We start from the raw sequence: 21,743 nt of genomic DNA, 5'->3' as shown, positions 1-21,743 counted from the left end.
GGTCCTGGCCTTGGGGAGGTGACTGGCCTGCCTGAGACACCGGCCCCCTGAGCTCTGCAGTATGGACCCTCCTGGCAGCCCCGGGGGTCCTCAAGTGGCACTGGGGCCTCCCTGGGCCCAGCTGGGGACACTCGCTCCCCAGGGCACAGAGCTGAGACAGGGCCCGGGAGTGGCTGGTCCCCCGCCGGGACAGTCTTCCCAAGGCCTGGCCCGAGACGGGCGCCGGTGCCTGCAGGGTTAAGCGCTGATTAGAGCTTTGTCTCTGCAGCAGGGTTCTGATGTGCTCATTTGCATACTGCAGTGTGCACTCGATTAAAATGAACTTTTAATTTCTTCTAAGTAAATTACTTCTTGCTGCTACGTGATGCGCACAAATGTCAGAATGGGGAGGCTCCCCGAGCTGGGGGTGGAGGGGGCTGCGGGGTGACCCAGGAACACCCAGGTCCACAGGACACACCCCGGCCGGCACGGCACGCTCTGCCGTGGGCCCCACTGCCCGCAACGTGCCAGCTCGCCCGCCCTGCAGCCCCGGGGCAGAGAGCCGCCCCCACCCGCTCAGCTCAGACCCTCCAGTCCCGAGGGTTCGCACACGCACACGCAAGACCCACCCCGCGGGGACACACGGCGCCCCTCCCTGCCTTCTTGTTTAGGTGTGACGGCCCCACCCGGCTGCAGGGGGCCCTGGGATGGCGGGGGGGCCGGGAGGGAAGCCCCTCCCAGAGATCCTGCTGCTGCCCAGTGAGAAACGTCCCCCTTCCCCAGGCCCGCCAGGCGCCTGGGCCCCGGCCGGACCTCCTGTTCTCCCAGCATTCCCGTGGGCAGCAGCGCTACTGCCACTGAACAGGGGAAACTGAGGCTCAGACCAGCATCCCCCCACTGAGGCCTGCCGCCACCCAGAGGCAGCAGAGGGGGCTGGGCCCACCCAGACCTGGGATCCTGCACCCACAAGCCCAGCGGTCCTGGGCAGACCACCAAGACCCCCGTGACTGTCTCCTCTGTGCACTGGGCTGGGGGGTCCTGGGGGGCCACACTGAACCCCCCACCATGTGTCCCACTGAAGCCACTGCAGGGTGACTCTGAGACCACCAACCCCCACGCAAAACACGGACCTGGCCCCACTGGGGCTGCGGCCCAAACCCTGCGGAGCCACGGCAGACACTGGGGCGAGAGGGAGGCGCAGTGGGACCCGCCCTGCCTACCTTGCCCACAGGTGGGGGCACCTGGGGGCGTCTCCCAGCCTCTCTCTGAGCCTCTGATACTTGAGTCCTGGGGGCCAACTCGGGTCTAGCGGGGTTGACAGAGGACCCGTCACGTGGAGAAGGGCTCTCAGGCCACCAAGAGGGCGGAGCTTCTGCCTGTGGCCACCTCCCATCCCAGGGCCCCGTGTGGAGCATGCAGAGCCACAGGGGCACAGACCTTGCAGACTGGGGGCACCTTCCCCAGAGGGCAGCCTGGAGGGCTCCCTGGAGGTGGCCTAGAGTCCAACTGTGCTCGGGGCTCCAGGATGAGGAACCCTGAGTGGCCATGGCCTGGGCGGCTGGGATCTGTGCTGAGGCCGAGGCTGGTGAGGGCGAATCAGAGGATGGAGGGGTGGAGGGAGGCTCCAGCCGGGGGTCCCGGGCAGGGGCACAGGGTCGGTCGCGCGAGGTGACCCCTGCTGCCGACGCTGGCCCAGGAGCCCTGGAGCAGGGTGGGGGGAGGCCATGGGCGGCTCCGGGTCCCAGAGGCGAAGGGACAGGTGGGGACGGGGCTCTGCAGGGCGGAGGCCGGCAGGGTGGGGGCTGCGTCCCCAGGCCGGGCCCCTCCCTCGTCCCCCCTCACAGCAGCCCAGGGCGGCAGACGAGAGTCCCGCCAGCCCTGCCGAAGCAGACAGGGAAACTGAGGCCCAGAGGGTCACTCAGCCAGCCCAGCCTGGTAAAGGATGGGGTGGGTTTACCCTGGGGGGTGGGAGGGTCCGCCTGCCCCAGGGCCCCCAGTCCCGGTGCCCAGTGGGGTGGGGGCGGCAGAGCAGGAAGAAGGCGGCCCCTTGTGAGGAGGCTCAGCAAGAGGCCCAGAGGCCCATTCACACCCTCCCTGCTGCGGAACTTTCTGTGGCCCCGCATGGCCGCGGAACACAGGCCTCGGCTGGGCGCCTGCCCCCAGACCCCCGGCCAGACCAGCCTCCGCCCCCGCCCCACAGCCCGGCGGCTCCCGGCCGAGCTCCCTGGGACGGCCCCAGTGCCTGCGGGTCCTGAGCCGGGGCCAGGCCCCCCAGGTTCCCGCCCTGACACCCCAGCAGGTGGCCCGGGACCCCCTCACACCCGGGCTGCATGGTCTCCCTGTGGGAGGACGAGCTCTGCCCACTGCACCCCCTGCCCTCCATGCCACCCCCCCATAGCCTGGCAATTACCACGTCCCCGGCAGCTGCGTGTGCGTGTGCATGTGTGTGCGTGTGCGTGTCTCTCTGTGCACAGGAGGTGACTAGAGCCCAGCTTTCCCCATCACTGAAATTTACATTGAACCACAAATTAATTTCATAATTTTTTTCTCTCTAATTATGCCAACATCTGCTGCAAAGCCAAGCCGTGCACACGCATTTCAATGCTCTCCCCTCCCCCGCAGCATCGCTGTCGTTTTCTGCACTGAACTTTCCAACAATTATCGCCAGGGGCAGATCTCGGCTCCATCCCTCCCGCCTTTGGGGGGGGGGGAGGGGGGGGAGGGAGAGGAGGGGGAGGAGGAGGAGGAGGAGGAGGAGGAGGGTGCACAGTGAGGAGCAGGGGAGGCCATGCTGGTGGCTTTGTTGCTGGGGAGGAGAGGATGTCCCTGAGGGGGAGGAACTCTGGGGCGGGGGCTGGGGCGTCCGCGGCACACTCGGCACCCAAGGGTGCAGCCCGGCCCAGCCTGCCTTGAGGGGAGCAGCAACCTCTCCGCCTGCCCCAACAGCGAAGTGGCCACCAGACTGAGGGGCCGTGTCAAAAACACGTTGTTTTCTGCCTGCTCCTGGCGCCCGGCCCTCAGCCCTGCTCTCTCGGCACCAAGCGGGCAGGTGTGGCCCGCGCTGCCCGTGCTGGGGTGCCTGGTCCCGACAGGAGGCCTGTCCTGGCCGCGGACCTGCTGCCCCACCTGGCAGGGAAGGTGCTTCCAGGTGTGCCGGGCACAGCACCCCCGACCCGTGCCACGGCGGCCCGGCCTCTGCCCCAGCCAGGAGGGCAGGCGCCACGAGCTCTACGCACTGCCCAGGCCTCAGAAAGCTCCCGAAATGATGCCCCTCTACCCTGACCGCAGCGCAGGTGCACACACGTGAGTGCCCGCCTGTGTGCATGCGTGTGTGAGCCCACATGTGTGAGAGCGCGTGTGCACCGTGTGCCTGTCTGCGTGCACAGGTGTGTTTGGGGCTGCAGCCGCACGCTCACTTCTGCTCAGCCCCGCGGGGAGGGCGGACGCCCAGGGCAGCCGCAGCCGCGCACTTGGCTGCTGCCCCCGTGCCGGGTGGCCTGGGCAGAGCACCCCCTCCCCTCCATGAACCCCGGTCCCTCCTGGTGCCCGATGGGGGGCCCCACCCCACAGCCCCTCCCCCAGCCCCCCTGTGTCTCTCCCGCTCCGGCCTGTCCACCCCTCAGGGGCTGGGCGCAGCCTGTGTTTGGCCACGCCACCCTGCCCGCGCCTCCCGTGGCTCCCCCCCACGCCCCCTCACAAGGCCCCTGCCCCAAATCCTCATGGTGCCCACACATGCACCCTGAATGCCATCCTTGCAGGGGGCCCTCCTGGCCCCGAATACACCCTTCCGGGGGAGAGATACCCCCTCCCAGCCCTCTCCCGGGACCACCTGCCTCCTGGAGGCTTCCCCGCCGCCCGCAGCGCCCCGAGCGCACATGAGAAGCTGTTTCTCTCCAGACCCAGAGCTGAAGTCACGGTTGACGCGTGATTTTTTTGGTTAGACAATGAATAAATAAACGACGTAGCTGAAACACGTTTCTCAACTTCCCCGGGTCCGTTTCCTCACCTAGGAAGTGAAGGGCTTGGTCCCCGACAGTCGGGGCACCTCCCCTCAGCCCGTGAGTGCCCACAGCAGCCAGCTGAGGGGCCAGCGTGGCTGGGGACACCACCGAGAGTCCTCGGAGCGCGCCGTGCAAAGCGCCGGCCTCCGCGTCACTCCCTGTCCAGGAGGGGACACGTGAGGACCCAGGAAGATACCGCGGGAGCGTGACCGGGCTCAGGGCTGACATCGCACCTCCCCAAGGGGAGCCGGGAAATGTCACTGCTGACGTGTGGCCTGGAGGCGCGAGGGGCTCCGCTGGGCCTGGGCTGTCGCTGTGAGTGGCACTACACACGGGGGCGGCGGGGGCGGCAGCGGCAGAGCGCGGTGTCGGCTCCTGGCCGCGATGACAATGATGGGCATCAATCGGGCTCCCCCTCCGCCTGTGACAACCACCGGCTGGGACAGAACGGCAGATGGCCCCTCCCTCACCTGCCCTGTTGGGGAGCGTCTGACACGTTGGCACAGGAAGGTGGGGCCCCCAGGGCAGAGACGGCAGGGGGGGGTCCGGGCTGCTGAGGTGTCTGCAGCTTGCGGAGAACAGAGAGGAGGAAGCCGTGCAGGGGACGCCCAGGATCCCACACCGGTTCCCCGGAGCCACAAGCGCAGGACTCCACGGGCCTGGCCCAGAACGACCCCCGAGGGTGAATCACCAGAGATTCAGAGACCACCTTAAAAGTTGCTGGAAAAAGCAGACATGTCACAGACAAGGGAACACGGGTAGGAAACACTCCTGCCTTCTAACCGGAAGCAACGCAGACCAAAGGACAACAGAACGGCACCTGCGTCCCGGCTACCCAGAGGCTGAGGCAGGAGGATACTTGGAGGCTGAGGCAGGAGGATCGCCTGAGGCCGGGAGTTGATTGAAGGCGTAGACAGAAGATCGGGGAGGATGTGAAGGACATAAACACCGTGACCTCCACCGTGACCTCACTGAGAGCGATGGGACAGCCCCCCCACCCCGCGGTTAGCAGCGGGACACACACCGTTTGCAAGTGCTCATGGATCCCTCACCAGAAATGTGTCTCAGTAAATACGAAAAGGTTAAAATCATACAAAGTGTCTTCTAACGATACAGTTATAAATGAATTACATTAAAATATCTACACAATTCCCTTCAATATTTGGAAACTAAACAATAAAGTTACAAATAACCTGTGGGTAAAACAGAAATCACAAAAAAGTTAGAAAGTATCTTGAACTAACAACAATGAAAACAGGACGTATCAGAATCTGTGGGCTGCGGCCAAAGCAGCGCTGGAAGTGAAATTTGTAGCCTTAAATGCTTGTGTTAGAAAAGACTGAAGTTTTAAAATAAATGATCTAAGCTTCTGCCTTGAAAACCTAGAACAAGAGCAAACGAATCTCGAAGTAGACGGGTGCATTGACAATAAAGTGCCAAAATCGACCAAATAGAAAATGAACAAATAGAAAAAAATCAAGAAACCCGAAGTTAGTGCTGTGGGGAGACTAATGGATTGACAGACCCTGGCTGGATGCCGGACAGAGCTCAGAGGCCGGGGCAGACCCGACACACATCAAAGGGAACATACGGGAAGATTCTCAACAACTTCATGCCAATAAATGTGACACTGGAGGAAATGGACAAATTCCTTGAAAGACACAAACTGCCTAAACCGACAGAAGAAGAAATACAAACTCTGAAAAAAGTACACGTTTTTAAAAATTGAGTTCACAGTGAAAAACCTCCTACACAGATAAGAATCACGGGGTTTTCCTGAAGAACACAGCATGGAAAGGGTTAATGCGTGACGATGCCAATGGGCTCGTGTCACCCCCCATCCCTCAGTGTCCCCAGCAGCCGCCATGCCTGACTTGTCCACCGGTTTCTTCCCTCACGCCGTTGTCACAGGGAGACTCAGCCTTGCCCACGCCACGTGGCCGAGCTGAGCCCACAATGCCACATCAGGGACGGGACCTGCACCTCCCGGAGCTTGGCTCCCTCGTCCCCTCCCTGCTGTCCCCGAGTCTTCTGTGCAAAGGACCAAGGTCCCCGTGGGAAGAGAGGACCCTGTGAAGGGACTTGTGCAGCTTTTCCCCGCTTGTTGTTGGACTTGGCATCTGTCACCTCTCACAACATGAGCATCTGCAGCTGCGAGACTCTGTTTTTATTAATAACAAAATGCAAAGCCCCAAATACACACATGCACACACGTATGTGCGGTAACACACAGTCGGTCCGAGGAGGTGTTGTGGTATCGGTAACAGCCAGGCAGGAACCCGAGACGTCGGGGAGGAACTCGGGCACTCGCAGGACACGTTAGCAGCCCGGGGGGCTCCCGGCCATCGGGCACGGGGGGCAGCAGGTGGACGACGTGATTATTCCTGCTTCACGAGACAAAATCGAGACCAGGCGGGTGGGGTGACGTTCCTGGACCCCTGCAGTCCTCCACCGCTTAGCGCCTCTTTACACGAAAACTCCTTCCTCTCCTACAATTTTTCCAGACAAACCTGAGCATCCAAACAGACCACCAGAAGTAACAAGTGCTTCTCGGCCCCCTTCGTGCTGTGGGCACCGGGAAGCTCCAAACAAGCACAGGTGGGCTCGGAGCACGGCCGCCACAGAGCTGCCCGGTGGCTGCATTTCTGTCTCCACGCTGCCGCTGTCCGCCAGCCTTTCCCAGCCCCCCTAGGGGCAGACGGGGCACGAGGCGCAGGTAACAGCGTTGCAGGACGCAGTCTGCACACAGGTGGACCTCAGCAGCCACTGCCCGGACTCGCGTCCGGGGGCCAACGCCACCTGCCACCTGAGCTCTGTCCTCGCCCGGCCCAGGAGGGGACGTCTGGGGTGTGCCTGGTGCAGGAACCGGGCGACGCGAGTTTGAATTCCAGCTCCCCCTCTTTCCTCACGTGGGGCTCTGGGTGTGCCCCCCCAACCTCCGCCCTGCAGGGAGGAACCGCAGGCCCCTCCCGGGCCGCCCTGCAGGGCCCCAGAGGAGCAGGGTCTGAGGGACCCTTCGCTGTGCTGCGCTGTCCAGGGCTGTGCTGGGGCCCTGCGGCCACCGCTGCCCACAGCCCCTGCAGGGAGCTCAGACAGCAACGAGAAGCCCCTCGGACTCCCCCAGACAAGCCCGGAGCCCCTGCCCACTCCCGCAGTGCAGCGGGTGTGGCCCTCGGCCGCGGCTCCCGAGCCCCCTGCCTGGACCCTGCGGGCTTCAAACACGCCAGTGAACCGGGCCAGGGTGCAGCGCCCGGCACCCACGGTGCCCAGCCCGTGTGTGTGGCACGACTCCGCACCTGTGGGTGGGCACCCGGCTGCAGTGAAGGACACAGAAACATGCGTAGACGGAGACTCACTGTCCCCGAGGAAGGACGGCGAGGCCTGGTCATGCCACCCCTGGACCTCGTGCCGGCCACCGGCCCCGGGGCTGCGTCAGGAGGGGCAGAGGCCGGCAGCTCCCGGCCATTTCCCGCCTCCGGGAGGCAGGAGCCCCTGCCGACAGCCCCACCTCGCAGCCCCCTCCCCGATGCTGCTGTTCTGTTATTGTTGCTAATTCCTCGCCAGGTGGAAGCCGCACCGTGGGCTTAATTAAGCTCAGCCAGCTGTTGCCTTACTTGGGGACCGTGACGCACGGCGGAGTCAGCCGCGAGCAGTGGGGTGGGGAGGGTGCGGGGTGGGGGTGCGCCAGAGCCCTGGGAGGCGGGAGCCCCCGTGCACACGGAAGGGGGTGTTTGGGGGACAGGGAGGTGGCCCTGCCAGAGCGGGTTGTTTGCTCCAAGCACGCGGGTGGGACGAGCCCCAGCGGCCACCTGCCCCAGGGAGGAGGAGCCGTCGAAACACACCTGGGGACTGGGACCCTGCGGGCAGAGGAGGGGTTTGCAGAGGACGCTCCTGCTGCCCAGGGGACAAGAGCCCGGAGCGCGGCCACAGGGAGCGTGTGCGGGGCGGGGGCAGGTGGGAGAGCCGTGCCCACACCCGGCCCCAACACCCCAAACCTAACTGTCACCCCCGATGTGTGAAGATCTGCAAATCAGCAAGAAAAAGGGGCCCCTGTTCACACCTGCGTGTGGAAAGGTGCCGGCTTTCCTGGGTGGTTCTCCCAGCTGGGCCCCCGTGGCCAGGTGGGGGCCTGCGTGGGCCCCTCGGTTCCACCCCGGGAAGGCTGCCAAGACAGGACGGATGGCCCGGGCTTTCGCTCGGAAAACAGCGGCTGGGAGTCCCCAACATTCCCCCCCACGGCTCATTTTCAATTGGATTTAATTATTTTCCATTTAATTGCATTTTTTAAGGCTCTGCCCAGTGGGTCTCTCGACCTGAGGGTCTCTCCCCTCCTCTCTCCTCTTTGGGCGGGAGGCCTGGCCTCCGCACGGACATGACATGGGGCTGCCCCGGCCGTGGCCACGTCCAGGCGTCCTGGGGCCTGGCAAGGGCAGTGGGGTTCTCCGCCCCAGGGTGGGGGGCTAGAGCTTGGGGTGTCCCTCCCTGGGCCAAGCGGGAAGTTGTCATCGTCCCCTGGAGGGCCCGGCCCCACCACAGCGTGTCTCTCCCTCCTCCCACCCTCACGGCCCCACCCAGTTCAGGCGCCACCCCCCCACCTGCCTGTGTACCCCCCCACTCCTGCCCAATCCGGATCAACCCCGCCTTGACCCCACCTCTGCCCGGCGCCTCCTGAGCCCCCAGCCGGCAGAAAAGGCACCTGGGTCCGGCCTCCACTTCCGCCCGGATCTGCCCTGTCCTCGGCCCGGCCCCTCCGTCGTCCCTGCTCTTCGGTGCCGGCACAGCCGCCACCCAGCGGTCCCCTGTCCCGTCCCGACTGGCACAGTCGTGCGTCCAGCACACAGACGCCGCCTGGCCCTGGGGATGCCTGCCGTCGGGAAACGTGGCCACAGGATTTGCTGGAATTCCCGTAAAGAGGTGACACCCCCAGGTCTGGGTGGGCATCGGTCTGTGCCAGGGGCTCCGGCTCACGCGTGTCGTCCCCGACCTCGCAGACACCTCCACTCCCCACTGTCCCTACGGCTGCCGCCCCAGCTCCAGACATCGGCAGAAACCGCTTAGGCAGCTGCCGAAACTGCCGTGGCCAGCGCCCTGTGCCACATCCGTGTGTGTGCGTGTGTGCGTGTGTGTGCGTGTTTGCACTTATGCTCCGCGTGTCCCCAATTCTGTACAGGTACAGATCCCCGTATCCCATATCCACAAATGCCGCCTCTGCTTCTCAGACACCTCGCCGTGGGGACCGTGACGTCGGACACACTTTCTCCCCTGACAGCATCCAGAGGAGGAGCCTCCGTGTCCAGTTCTCAGCCGTCCCTGTCCCTGTCTCTGTCCCTCTCCCTGTCTCTGTCTCTCTCGCTGTCTCTGTCTCTCTCCACCCCGTCCCCTGTCCCACCCCCCATGCGTGGGTCCTGGGCTCGGGGACCAAAGTTTCCCCGCAGGATGGTGGTTCAGCACCACGGACAGAGGAGCTGCGGGGGCAGGACGGCCCTGGACGTTTGACAACCGCCTGGGGACCCAGGCACACCCCCTGGTCTTTGCGGCCCAGGACTGTGTGTCCCCGGCTGGTTCCCTGGGCAGACCCGCCCACGACAGGACACCCCGAGTGCCACCCGCCCCCGCCCTCGGGCAGCTCTGAGGCGGCTGCTCCACTCGGTGCCCAGAGCCCCAGGAGCGTGGGCTCCGCCTGCCCGTGCACCCTCCCCCTGGGGCTGCACTGCCCGTCCCTGTGGCTGCACGTCCCTCCCGCCCGCCTGCGTGCAAACCCTGCGCCCCAGGGCAGTGCGGTAAGGGTGTGGCAGCTGCCACAGCAGCAGCAGAGGAGTTAGTGGCCGCGTGGCACCTGCCCGAGGGCGGAGTGAGGAAGCTCTTGAACAGGTGGCCCTGGGACAGAGGCTCCAAGGAGGCGAGGGAGGGAGCCGCGCGGAGCCCGGGAGGAAGAGGCTGCTGGGAGGCAGCGCGTGCAAAGGCCCCGCGCAGCAAACAGCAGGTGCTGCAAACACAAGCAAACCAGGACCAACAAAGGAGCTGGGGCCTTGGGGGGACTCGGGCTTCAGCTAAGGGAGGTGGGAGCCAAGGAGGGTCTCGGCAGGAGAGCAGGGATTGGCCCGGGCTCAGCCGGATTCTTCGAGGGTCCGCACTGCCTAGCGGGGGCATGGCCCTGTTTCCCTTCCCTGCGATAATAAATCCGTTGGTCTGTGTGTTTGGCGCCTGTCCCTGCCGGCTGCGCCGATAGCTCAGGGAGAGAAAAGAGAAAACCGGGGACCCAGCAAGGGTGGGGTCTGCGCCGAGGCCGAGGCTGGCGCTCCGGGGGCTGGGGGCTGCCTGGACCCCGGGGCAGCTGCCCTGGCCACCGTGACCCTGGGGACCCTCCGCCTGCCCCAGAAACCCCCACTTCCAAGTGAGTGTGGACCCCGGGGGACGGCGGCCGGGGAGGGGGACTTTGATGAATGTCACACTATTGTCAGGCGTAAACTCCACATTCCGCAGGCGTTTAAACACCCGCAGGCGGATTAGTGAGGTCTGGGCAACGGCCCTCTATCTGGGGCGCCAGCGGGTGCCGAGCTGGGGCCGGGATTGAGGCCGCGGGGCCTTATCTCGCCCGCGCAGGCGGCCCCTTATCAGCCGCGCGGCTGCACAGCTGCGTCTTCAAGGGCCGGGACGCTCTGCAATCAGAGACAAGAAGTTGCTGCCTTGATATTTCCATTTTTATCTCCTTTATTTACTTCATTTTAGTGTCTTTCAGGGGATGTTTTCCGTGCGGCACGGCAAAGCTGTCGGCGGCTGCCTCTCCCCGCGGCCCCTGCCCCGAGGTGGCTGGAGACCCGGTGGGGGCTGGGCCGCGCCCCCGGCCTCCTCCCTGCACTCAGCCCGCCAGCCTCCCTCATCTGCCACCGTCCCCCGCTCTGCTGCCCCTGCGCACCCACAGCCCGATCCCCATCCAGCCCCACCGAGGCCCCAGCTTCAACACGGCGCCCTGCGGTGGTGCCCGGCCCGGCGTGTGACTCAGCCGCCCCCTTGAGCGACGCGGAGGTTCCGAGCGTGTCCGCGTGGAGACACGGTTATCTCCCCTCACACACGAGGAAGCCGGGGCTCCCAGAGGCTATCGGCACGGCCACCTGGCTCCTGGCCGGCAGCTCGTAATGGAGAGGAACCAGGGCCTGCGGAGATTGGCGTGTGTGACGCCTAGCGTCCGGCAGAGCCGCAGCAGGTGCCCGGCCAGTCTCCGCCGTTCCCGTCTGCGAACGTGAAACAGGAACACCCACTTTAGAGAACAGTCTAGAACTTTCTTGTGTAATCAAACAGACTTGCTATCCCACCAGCAGTTCCGGCAACTTTGAAAGGAACTAAAAACACGTGTCCATAGAGTGTTTCCTATGTGACTATTCACAGCCGCTCTGTGCATTCAACAGTAGGAGACACGGCGTGGTCTACTCGGACGCTGTCACCGCCTGGTCACTGCCGGGCGCGACGGGGACACACGCAACATGACGCGTCTCAAACACGGGGACCCACAGAAGCCACACGCGGTCTACACCTTACGATTCTGCTTGTGTGAAGTCAGAACCGGCACAGCCAGGTCAGGATTGAATCAGGGGCGGGTAGATTTTAAGGAGGTATTAACACGAAGTGATGGGAATGTTCTATGTCTTGACTGCAGGGACAGTTGCCTCGGTTTACAATATCTGTCCAAACCCACCGGCCTGTGTTCTTTCCATGTGTGCCTTTCCTTATATGTAAATTCTGCTGCAATAAAGTTGATTTTAACCAGGGACGGTACAACATGGAGGAAGCTGAGAGCGGCTGGGTGGATGTATCGGTCAGCTTTGCTGCAGTAACAAACAGCCCCAGCCTTTGCGGCTGTCGGCCACGCACATTCACTCCTGGCACACGTTAGGTGGCAGTTTGGGGGCTGCCTGACTCACAAATCGTTGTTTGCTCAAACTCTGTTAAATGTAATTTGTCTAAAGTGTCTCATGTGACACCACCCCTCCCCCAGCCCTGACACCGCTTGTCCGACTTGTGTCGCTGGCGTTTTGCAGAAAAGGACCCGCGATTGTGGCCTTGGTGTCTGCAAATTCCACTGAGCTCTGTGGCCGGCGACCAGCATCTCCCCCTGAAATAGAACAACAGGAAAGAGGAGGGTGGGAGATGCAGGCCCCGGGCCCAGCACATGCCCCGCCGACCCAGGGGGCCGCACCCCAGGGGGGCTCAGCAGGCACCTGGACGCCAGAACAGCGCAAGGAGGAAACACACCTGGTTTCCCTACTCACGACTCCTCACTTCTGACACCAAAGTGGGTTTTCCCCACGAGCAATTGTCCAGTTCTCTGCGGACGGGGACAGGGCCCTGCAGCGGAACCTACTGGTGACACCACCTGGAGTCAGCGCAGCCCCCACAGGGCTCCGGGCTCTGTCCCACAAGTCGTCCCCACTCCAGATACCAGTCGGCTATAGAATGGGGGTTCCCACCACCCCAAATCCTCCTTGGGCTCGATAGTTTGCAGCTCACAGAAAAGGAATCGCTCACGTTCACAGTTTATCATAAACGATGACACAAAGATCCACATGAGCTGCCGGACGGGCAGGGCACAGGGTGAGGCCACGGAGGGTCCCCAGCGCGAGAGCTCTGTCCCCGTGGAGTTGGGGCACCGCCCTCCCGGCACGTGGCTGTGTTGTTCCCAACCTGGAAGCTCCAAGCCGCGTCCGAGGGTTTCTGTGGAGTTGGCGCCACATAGGCAGAGCACTGGCCCAACCCCAGCCCCTCTGGCCGTCCCGGGGGGCATGGAGGCAGCTGGACGGTGTAAACTGCTCCTCCTGGCCGGGACTCCTGGTGGCTGGCACCCACGCAGGAGCCCCCAAGAGCAGCTGCATTAGGACAAGGGACACATCTGTCACCCAGAAGGTCCAAGGGGTTCGGGAGCTCCGTGTCAGGAACCCGGGACAGACACCAGATATGTTTCTTATGTCACAGTTTGTAACAGTGACAGACCCAGCGTGACCCGGTGGGATGGAGCGACAGAGGGAGGGGACGTCTTGTAAAGGAACGTCACGTGGGCGACAGATTCTGCACTCGACACAGAGCAGAGCTCGCGAGGGGAGGAAGCAAAAGTCACGTCCGGGCCGGGCACAGGCAGCAAAATTAAACGCCGTCACCAGGGACGCACAGAGACGCAAATGACAAAGAAAGCAAAAGTGAAGTGTGACTGTAACCGAGGTGGAGGAGAGGCCACCGCTGGCCGGCCACGGTGACGATGCCCGTGGTTTCGGCTGCAGCCCGAGGTGACCCCAGGGGGTGTGTGACTCGCACCGGAAGGATGAAAGGAATTCGAAAATAAATAATAGAGGTATCACCACTTGTCTCAGCCATAGGAGAAGCGCTGTTCTGTGCACCGTGGCACGCACGGATTTTACACATAGACTGCATATCTACACACGCATATTTAAATAACACGCGTGGGTTCTGTGCAGAACACAACACGTGACTAAGGGTGGGGCCATGAAATGCGGTTCTCACTGTCGATTCTACTCAGAAAGATCTGGGCAAATCTCAACAAAAACACCAGGAAATTGGTTTCTTCTGATTCCCGTGTGTCAGAGGGGAAACTGAGGCCCCCGAGGTGGGGAGGAGCCAGGGCCCCCCAGCCGGTTGAGGGGAGTCCAGCCATGAGCCCCTCCAGGGGTGAGAACCTGACCAGCTTTGGGGCCACGTGGGCTGGACACGCAGAGGGAGCCAAGAAAAGCAAAGGGGCCTCCTTGGGAATGTCCACCCACCTGCCCAGCCCGTCCATGGCACACGGCAGACCCCGGGCAGGGGCGGGTGGGCAGCCCCAGTGGGCTCTCCCCTGGTGGGCACGGGTCTCCCCATCTGCCCGCAAGGGCTGACCCCCCTCGGCATCGTGGTCTCCTGCCCCGCATCCACACCCCGTCCTGGGGCCACCCTCAGCCGTCCCTGAGCTGAACCAGCACTGGCCCCAGAGAAGCTGCGTGTGCAGGTGCCCGGGGGCCCTGCGGTGGGGGGGCAGCCGGCTCCAGGGGCCCCGGTTTTCTCATCTTGCAGACCCCCTGTTGCTCTTCCTCCAACCCCGACCAGATTCCAGCTCCTCCCCCCCCCCCGCCCCGTCTCTGTGCACAGCAGACCCCTGGCCCCAGGCCGGCCGGAGCCCTGGGCAGGGCTCCCAGGAGGGGCTCCCGGCAAAGGTCCCGGCTGGCCCGCTCCGCCTCCCCGCGGGCTGTCTGTGGGTCTGCCCCGGATGCGCCCTCGAGGTTGGTGGGGAAGGAGCCAGCCCCTTCCGGAAGCTGCAGGGGCCGAGCCCAGGAATGGGGCAGCAGGTGCCACTTCTAACAGCCCTGCCTGGCTGCCAGCCGCCACAGAGACCCGGGCACATCTGTGCACGTCAGTTGCCGACAGATGGGCCCCGGCTCAGTATTTTTGGATTCGGTTAGACTTGGGGCTGATGTGAACCGATACGGGGAGCAGGTGTGAGAGGGCAGAGCAGCCCCCGCGGTGGGGGCGGGGGGGGGGGCGGGGAGGCCGTGGTGTGGGTCTTGCTTGGGCAGCGGAGACCCATGGGTGTCCCCTGGGGAGGGACCCTCCGCCTGCACCTCGGCTGGCTGTGGGCTTCGGGGGACGCACCCGGCACAGGTGCTGAGGCCGCGACCCCCGGGGCACCCGGCAGCAATGCGGCCACGCTGGGCCACGGGAGACAGTTCACGTGCGGCTGGTTCTCCTGCAGCAGCCGCCTCTGTCACCGTGTCACAGGCAGGAAAGCTCCGCCCGCTATCTCTCAGGACACCTTCAGCCGCGGGGGAAGTTCCCAGGAAGCGAGATAACGTCCGGATGTGGGTGCGGCCGCGTCTGCGGACCCCTGAGCTCCAACCAGACCCCGCAGAGACGGTGACCTTGGCCACGCCCGGACAGGGACCGGGAGGTGCCACCCGAGGCCTCGGGGAGCCGGCGAAGGAAGAGTCCGGCTCTTCCCGCCGTCCGCGGCCCCAGGGCCCCGGCCCAACCCACAGCAGAGAACAGCGCCCTGCTACCCGGCCACACGGTGGGGAAACTGAGGCCAAGTCACAGACAGGCGGGCTGAGAGAGAAGCCCTGTTTCACTGGCACGTGGTGACATGTCCCTCCCCGACCCTGAGCTGCTGTGGAGACCACCACATCTGCGTGTCCTCAGCCCACGGGACCCCTCGGGTGCCAGCCCCACGCCTGGCTGTCAGTGTGGGGGCGTCCTGGGGACAAGGCCCTGCCCTTGAGGGGCTGCAGTGTGTCTGGAGGGAGAAACTCTCACACACACACACACACACACACACACGTACCACACACACATCATAACACGCACACACACACATACACATATGTCACACACATCCACATCACAACACACACATCACACATATACACATAACACACAATCACACATATCACACACATCCACATCACAACACGCACATCACACATCACATACATACACATCACACACCCATCATACATACATACACAGAACACACAATCACACATCACACGCACATAACATGCACGTCACACATACCACATACATACACATATACACACATTCACACACATAACATGCATGTCACACATATCACACACACCACACACATACACATAGCACGCACATCACACATCACACACACATCACACACATCACAACATGCACATACACATCACATCACACACATCCCACATATACATACACATCACACACACCACACACACACCACACACAGATTCCCCCATGCACGTGTGATCAGACGTGTGTGGTGCCCTTGCTCATGCCACGCACGCACACTGTGCCTGTGCCCGGGCAGCTGTGGTGCCCTCCCCGACCAGCCCGTGGGCAGCAGGGCGGCGCCCAGGCGGAGGAGAGCGGGGGGAACCCCAGGCCCTGGCGCCCGTGGCGTGGGGGTGACTGTACACGGGCCGGGGTTCGCCCGGGAAGGGAGGGGGGCTCGCCCTGCAGGGGTCCCGGTGCCAGACGCCCCCTCTGTCGGGTCCCGGCAGAGCTGCCCAGCCCCATCCTCGCTGCTGAGACGTCCACACCCAGGGCACCGGGAGGGCGCTGGTACTGTCCCCGAGGCGCACCCGCCCCCACGCGGCCCCCACACAGCCCCCCGCGTCCCACGGCAGGTGCCGGCACTGCCGGGACAGCACCACCTCTGCTTCCTCTGGCTCCTCCCACAGGCAAGGATGGCGGGGCCCTCCAGCCTCCCTGGCCGCCAGGCACAGCGAGTGACCCAGGGTAGCCAACGGGGCTTCTGGAAAGACTTCCTGCCCTGGCTCCTTTTCCTCCTTCCGTGCATGCGGTGGCCAGAAGGCGTGACGGTCGGAGCTGCAGCAGCCGTCTTGGAGCCACAAAGTGAGAAGCCGGGAGACGGCAGCTTTTGCACAGCGTGCCAGGCCATGTGGACGGAAGGAGCCGGGTCCCTGGTGACGTCATTGGCTGTGCCTAGCCCAGAACTGCGGGCAAGTCACTGAAACCTCCTGCCCACCCCGAGTGGGCCTTTGTTTCCCCATTTGAAGTTGGAGAGAGCCCAGCAGCCCCTGGCTGAGCCTCTGTCCAGACACGCTGCCCTAGGCCGTCTCTGGGGTCGTCAGCTCCAATGGCCACGACTCCGTGACTTCGGGGGAGGAGCCCAGAGCTGGGCTGGGAGGGGAGGGGTGGTGCCGGATGTTGGGGGCCACGCAGGACCGTCGGGCAGCCAGGGTGGTGGAGGTGACACGGGAGGGCAGCCCGTCGGGCCTCGAGTGCTGAACTTCAGTTGTCGCCTTGACTGACGGGCGGTGGGGGCCAGCGAGTGTTCTTGAGGGGAGGCGTCCGCAGCCCGTCTGCACCCCGGCTCTGCTCCCATCTCCTGGGGGTCCTCGCTGCCTCTCGGGGCCTGCTGGGGCAGAGGAGGCAGGAGGGCTGCATGTCCCCTGGGAGGACGGTCCCGTGACGGGCCATCTGGTTCACCATGTGGGGCCGCGGGCAGCACCTGTTCTCCCCGACCTGGGTTGGAGCCAAGAGCAAGAAGAGAAAAATAACAAGGCCGGCGCGGGCGGCAGCCGCACACCCGCACAGCCAGGCTGAGCCCCTCGGACACGTGCCCACCTCACCCCACGGCCAGGCGGGGAGGCAGGTGGGGACCGGGCTGGAGCCCAGGGGCGCTGACCAGCTGCAGGGCCTGTCTGGCCTGTGCACCCCGGGGAGGGCGGCACAGCCTGTAGCAGCCGGACGGGCTTCCGCGGGAGCTCGGGCAGCGGAAATATTTACACCCGATGTGGCCCAGAGCCACGTTCTTGCCTCCAGCCGGCCTGGGAGTCCGTCCTCACCACCTGGGGGGCGGCCCCTGGTGTTGGGGGGGTCTCGTGAAAAATCAGAGCTTCAAGCCCTTAATGAGCGAGGACCCCGTAGGCTGTGCCTCGAGGCTGTGGCACAAGGGGCTGATGTGGCCCCCAGGTGCCCCTGCCCCAGGCCCTGGCCCTGGCCACCCGCGGGCGCAGCCCTGAATGGGCCCATGACGCGCCCGGCCCCGCGGGGCTTCCTGCTGCCTCCCCAGAGCCCCCGACCTTGGCTCACAGAACCCAGCCCCCGCGCCCCATGACGCGGGTCCCCTCATCTCGCACGTTGCGCACCGTCTGCCCCACAGTGCCGTCAGACCCCTGGGGGCTGCCTGGGCACAGAGAGTGGCACCGAGTCCCAGTGGTGCCCGCTAAATGCACGTGTGATGCACCGTGTGTGTGGGAAGGAGAACACGGAGCCGGGCACTCCCGCCCACCCCCACTTGGAATGTGACGTATTTAGAGTCGGGGCCTTTAAACAGACGACTGAGTTGAATGACGCCATCAGGGTGGGTGCTGGTCCGGTCTGACTGGTGTCCTTGTGGCAGGAGGAAATTTGGCCCCCGCCGGGCCGAGCACACAGACCCCACCAAGGCACCGGGAGAACTCGGTCACCGGCAAAGACGAGGACAGATTCGTCGGAGAAACCCAACCTGCCAAGACCCTGGTCTTGGCCTTCAGCCTCCAGAACTGCCGGGACACGTTTCTGTTGCTTACACGGCCCCACCCAGGCCACGTGCTGTGTCTGCAGAGCTAAGACGCTTTTGTCACCTCTCCCAGCTCCGGGCGGCTCCAGCCATCGTGGCTCTCCCAGCGGCACTCCAGGCTCTGCCTCCATCTTCCGGAAAACCCTGACACCCCCAGACCCTTAGTGGCCGGGGCCACAGCCCAGAGTCCAGCCTGGACCAGCAGCGTGCAGGCACCTATGGGATGGAGGCTGTCGCCGGCCACTGCGCTTGGGGCCGTTCATTACTCATACTATTGTGGTGCTGACTGATACAACCTGCTTCCCTGACTCAGGCCCAATCCCAGAAGTGACGGAGCTCGGTGCTGGGTGTGACTCGGCTGTTTCAGTTGCCGCTAAGGCCCCCAGGCGACAGCAGCTCTTATAGTTAGGTCTGGGGGAGTCAAGTTATATCTGGATTTTTGGCGACAAGGGGCTCAGTGCCCGCTGCCCATGTTGTTCGGGGTCAGCGGTACATGACAGCAGAGGACGGGGCTCCTCTGGCTAAAGCGAGCTGCAACCGCATGGTCACATGACAAACCTCTGCGCTGTGAGGCCGAGGGAGAGAATCGAGTTGCCGCTGGTCCGTCCCTAACGGCCCCTCACGTAAGGTGGGACCTGCCCACAAACAGGACGCCGGGGACGCTGGCTTCGGGCTGCGCCGCCTCCGTGGGACCCACGACCGCCCGGAGCTTTTGCTCCTTAGAAAACTGATGTTTCAACGTTCCAGTTCACTGTCGCCGAGCGGCCGGTGCACGGCGCGTGTTACACTCTCCAGACTTGCGTGCGTCTCTGAGAAAACGTGAACACAACAGAAACCCGATCTGAACACAACAGAAACCTCGAGGCCGGGCGCGGCGGCTCACGCCTGCAATCCCCGCACGGCGGGCGCGGGAGGGCCCCTGAGCCCAGGGGTTGGAGGCTGCCGGGGCCTGTGATCGCACCGCGGCACTGCATCCCGGGCGACAGCGGGACCCTGTCTCAGAAACATAGATAAATAGCAATGCAAAGAAAAACAGAAGCTTTTTCCAGTTGAATACAGGCCAAGTTTCTCTTCCGATCCAGTCTGAGTTCGTCTCAGTAAGTCTGTAATCGCCGACAGCAGTCGTGCTTGCGTGGACGAGGCGCAAAGTGGGTCTCAACGCCGAGGCTCTCCCGGATCATTCCGGACCCTCCGCGCCCTGGAACATCCTCGACGCCTCTTGGCCTCCACGCCCCACCCCCGCCACCTGCGACGGCCCCCACCCGCGAGCACCACCCACCAGGTCACTGGTATTTTCCCTCTGTCTTGGATGCTGCTCAACGCGCAAGGTTCACCCAGTTCCCAGGCTCCGGGATGTGAGATTGGAACATTCCAGAATTTTCCAGAACGTTGACGGTTGGGCCAGAGCCAATCTCCTCCCCTTTTAAGCTGCTGCCAACACCAAGGCAGGATGGAGAGGAGGAAACAAAGGACAAAAAGGAAAACCACATCCGTGTCCAGGGCAAGGGTGCCCCACTTTTATTCCTTCCGGTTCACGCAGGGTCCCCAAGGTCGGTGGAGCTTCCGGCCTCGGGGCCCGGCAGGAAACGGGACTGGAGCTGCCGAGCGGCACCTGCGGCCGGGAGGGCGGCTGGGCCTGAGTCAGAGAGAAACCAGGAGGCCGAACTGTGGTGGCACCGAGACCCCCGCCTGCCACCCTGCCCCCGAAGTGAAAGTGGCCGCCGGGAGGGGCTTTCCCCCTCCAGCTGGGGCAGCACCCAGGACCCCGAGAGCGCCCAGGAACGCTGGGTCGCGCCGAGGTTAGACTCCCCCTCTGGGAGCCTCGGTTTCCCGCCTGCAGGAAGGGCAGACTTGCCCCCCAGCCCCGATGCCTTTCGGGGCCCTGGTGCGGAGCAGAGACCCGGGTGAGCCGGGACCTCATCGTGGTCACGGCGAGATTCTCCGCCTCAGGGAAGGGTGGGCCTGGACCCCCACTCCAACTTCCGCATCTCCCGTAACCCCGAACGTGACACCACCTCGGGGCTGTCAGCCGCGCCCGTGACTTTGATGGCAGAACAGCCCCCGCTGCCGTCTCTTTCCAGGGCCAAGAGCAGCTGGAGGCCGGGGCGGCCACAGGCTCAGCCTGACGTTTCGTGTCACGTCTGTGGCCGACATCTGAGAACACTCTTCTTGCTCAGCACTGCGTCACCACCAGATGCAACGAGGGAGCCCGTCACACGACACCAGAATCAGTAAACGTGTTGATAACTGTATGTTAATAAGATGTGTTTCCTTCATAATTCTGTGGATTTATTTGTTCTCAAAAACATCACTTGGGGAGAGGCCTGTGGGCTTCGATGGTACCAGAGGGGTCCACGACCCCTGAGGTGGGGACCAGTCCCAGCTCAGCGTTCCTGGGCCACGTCCAGCATGTCCCCAGCCTCTGGGCCCCAGGGCCAGACCTGCTCCCTCCCCCGCTGGCAAGTGGCCCCAGCTGACTACAGTCTCAGCGCCCTGCACCTGCCTCATTTCAGCCGGAATCCCAGGCACCACCCCGGCCAGCATGCCCAGGCACCGTCTCTGGGTTCACTCAGCCGTGCCCTGAGCTGGGGGGTGTCCAGCTCTGGGCTGTCCCCTGTGCTGCCCTGAGTGGCCGGGGTGGGTTTCTCCTCCCCCCCACCCCAGTGCCCACCCTGTCCTGCCACACCTCATTCAGGACCAGGAGACAGCGACCAGACACCTGCCGACTTGGCTCACAGGGAGCTGTGCATGTCACCACGGGTCCACCTCCTCTGGGGCTGCCTTGGGATTGGTATCCCTCTTTTCCAGGCTTTGTGACTGAGGGTGTCATCCCTATAGGCCTCCTAACCTTCTCTGTAGAGTGGCTGGTGTGAGATTTGCATAAAACTGTGTTCCCACTTATTCATATGTCCATCTACTCATCTGTCCATCATCCACCCATCCACCATCCATCCTCCATCCTCCATCTACCATCCACCATCCACCATCCATCCACCATCCATCCACCCACCCACCGTCCATGCATCGTCCATCCATCCACCCACCATCCATCTACCATCCAACATCCACCATCCACCCACCACCCACCATCTATCTATCCACCATCCATCTACCCACCATCCATCCATCCATCCACCACCCACCCATCCATCCACCACCTACCCATCCATTCACCATCCACCATCCATCCACCATCCATCATCCATCCACCATCCACCATCCATCCATCCACCCACCGTCCATGCATTGTCCATCCATCCACCCACCATCCACCATCCATCTACCATCCACCATCCTCCATCCACCATCCACGATCCATCACCTATCATCCATCCATCCACTGTCATCCACCATCCATCCATCCATCCACCATCCACCATCTATCCATCCACCATCCGTCTACCCACCATCCATCCACCATCCACCCACCCACTCATCCATCTACCACCCACCATCCATCTACCATCCACCATCCACCATCCACCAACTACCATCCATCCATACACCACCCACCATCCATCCATCCACCCACCCACCATCCATCTATCCACCACCCACCATCCACCCACAATCCCCCCCATCCACTCATTCACCCACCCAGCAGTGTGGTGGAAGGTTCCTATGTGCCAAGAGAGGAGGCAAATGTAAGACACCCCTTGGAAGGAGGGCCTCCACACCTCCACATGTGTCATCTCCCACAAGGCGCCCCCGCTCTC

General features: G+C 63.5%; 1 protein-coding gene across 1 annotated transcript; it reads left to right on the top strand.

The window, feature by feature from the left end:
• Positions 1-19,394: 19,394 nt before the first annotated feature.
• LOC123625389 (translation initiation factor IF-2-like) lies at positions 19,395-20,255 on the top strand. Its single transcript, XM_045533830.1, has 2 exons — positions 19,395-19,826; positions 20,109-20,255. Exons 1-2 carry the CDS (start codon positions 19,478-19,480, stop codon positions 20,183-20,185), a joined length of 426 nt encoding a protein of 141 aa, XP_045389786.1. The 5' UTR covers positions 19,395-19,477; the 3' UTR covers positions 20,186-20,255.
• Positions 20,256-21,743: the final 1,488 nt, after the last annotated feature.

The sequence above is a fragment of the Lemur catta genome, chromosome 20, assembly GCF_020740605.2.
Source record: "Lemur catta isolate mLemCat1 chromosome 20, mLemCat1.pri, whole genome shotgun sequence".
Classification (NCBI taxonomy): domain Eukaryota; kingdom Metazoa; phylum Chordata; class Mammalia; order Primates; family Lemuridae; genus Lemur; species Lemur catta.
The sequence above is the reverse complement of the archived record's forward strand: the minus strand, read 5'-3'. Positions and strand labels throughout refer to the sequence as shown.

Coding starts and splice junctions, on each gene's coding strand:
- LOC123625389 (XM_045533830.1), top strand. CDS start 19,478: ATGGAGAGGAGGAAACAAAGGACAAAAAGGAAAACCACATCCGTGTCC. Junction 19,827..20,108: donor GAACGCTGGGTCGCGCCGAG/GTTAGACTCCCC, acceptor GTCTCTTTCCAG/GGCCAAGAGCAGCTGGAGGC.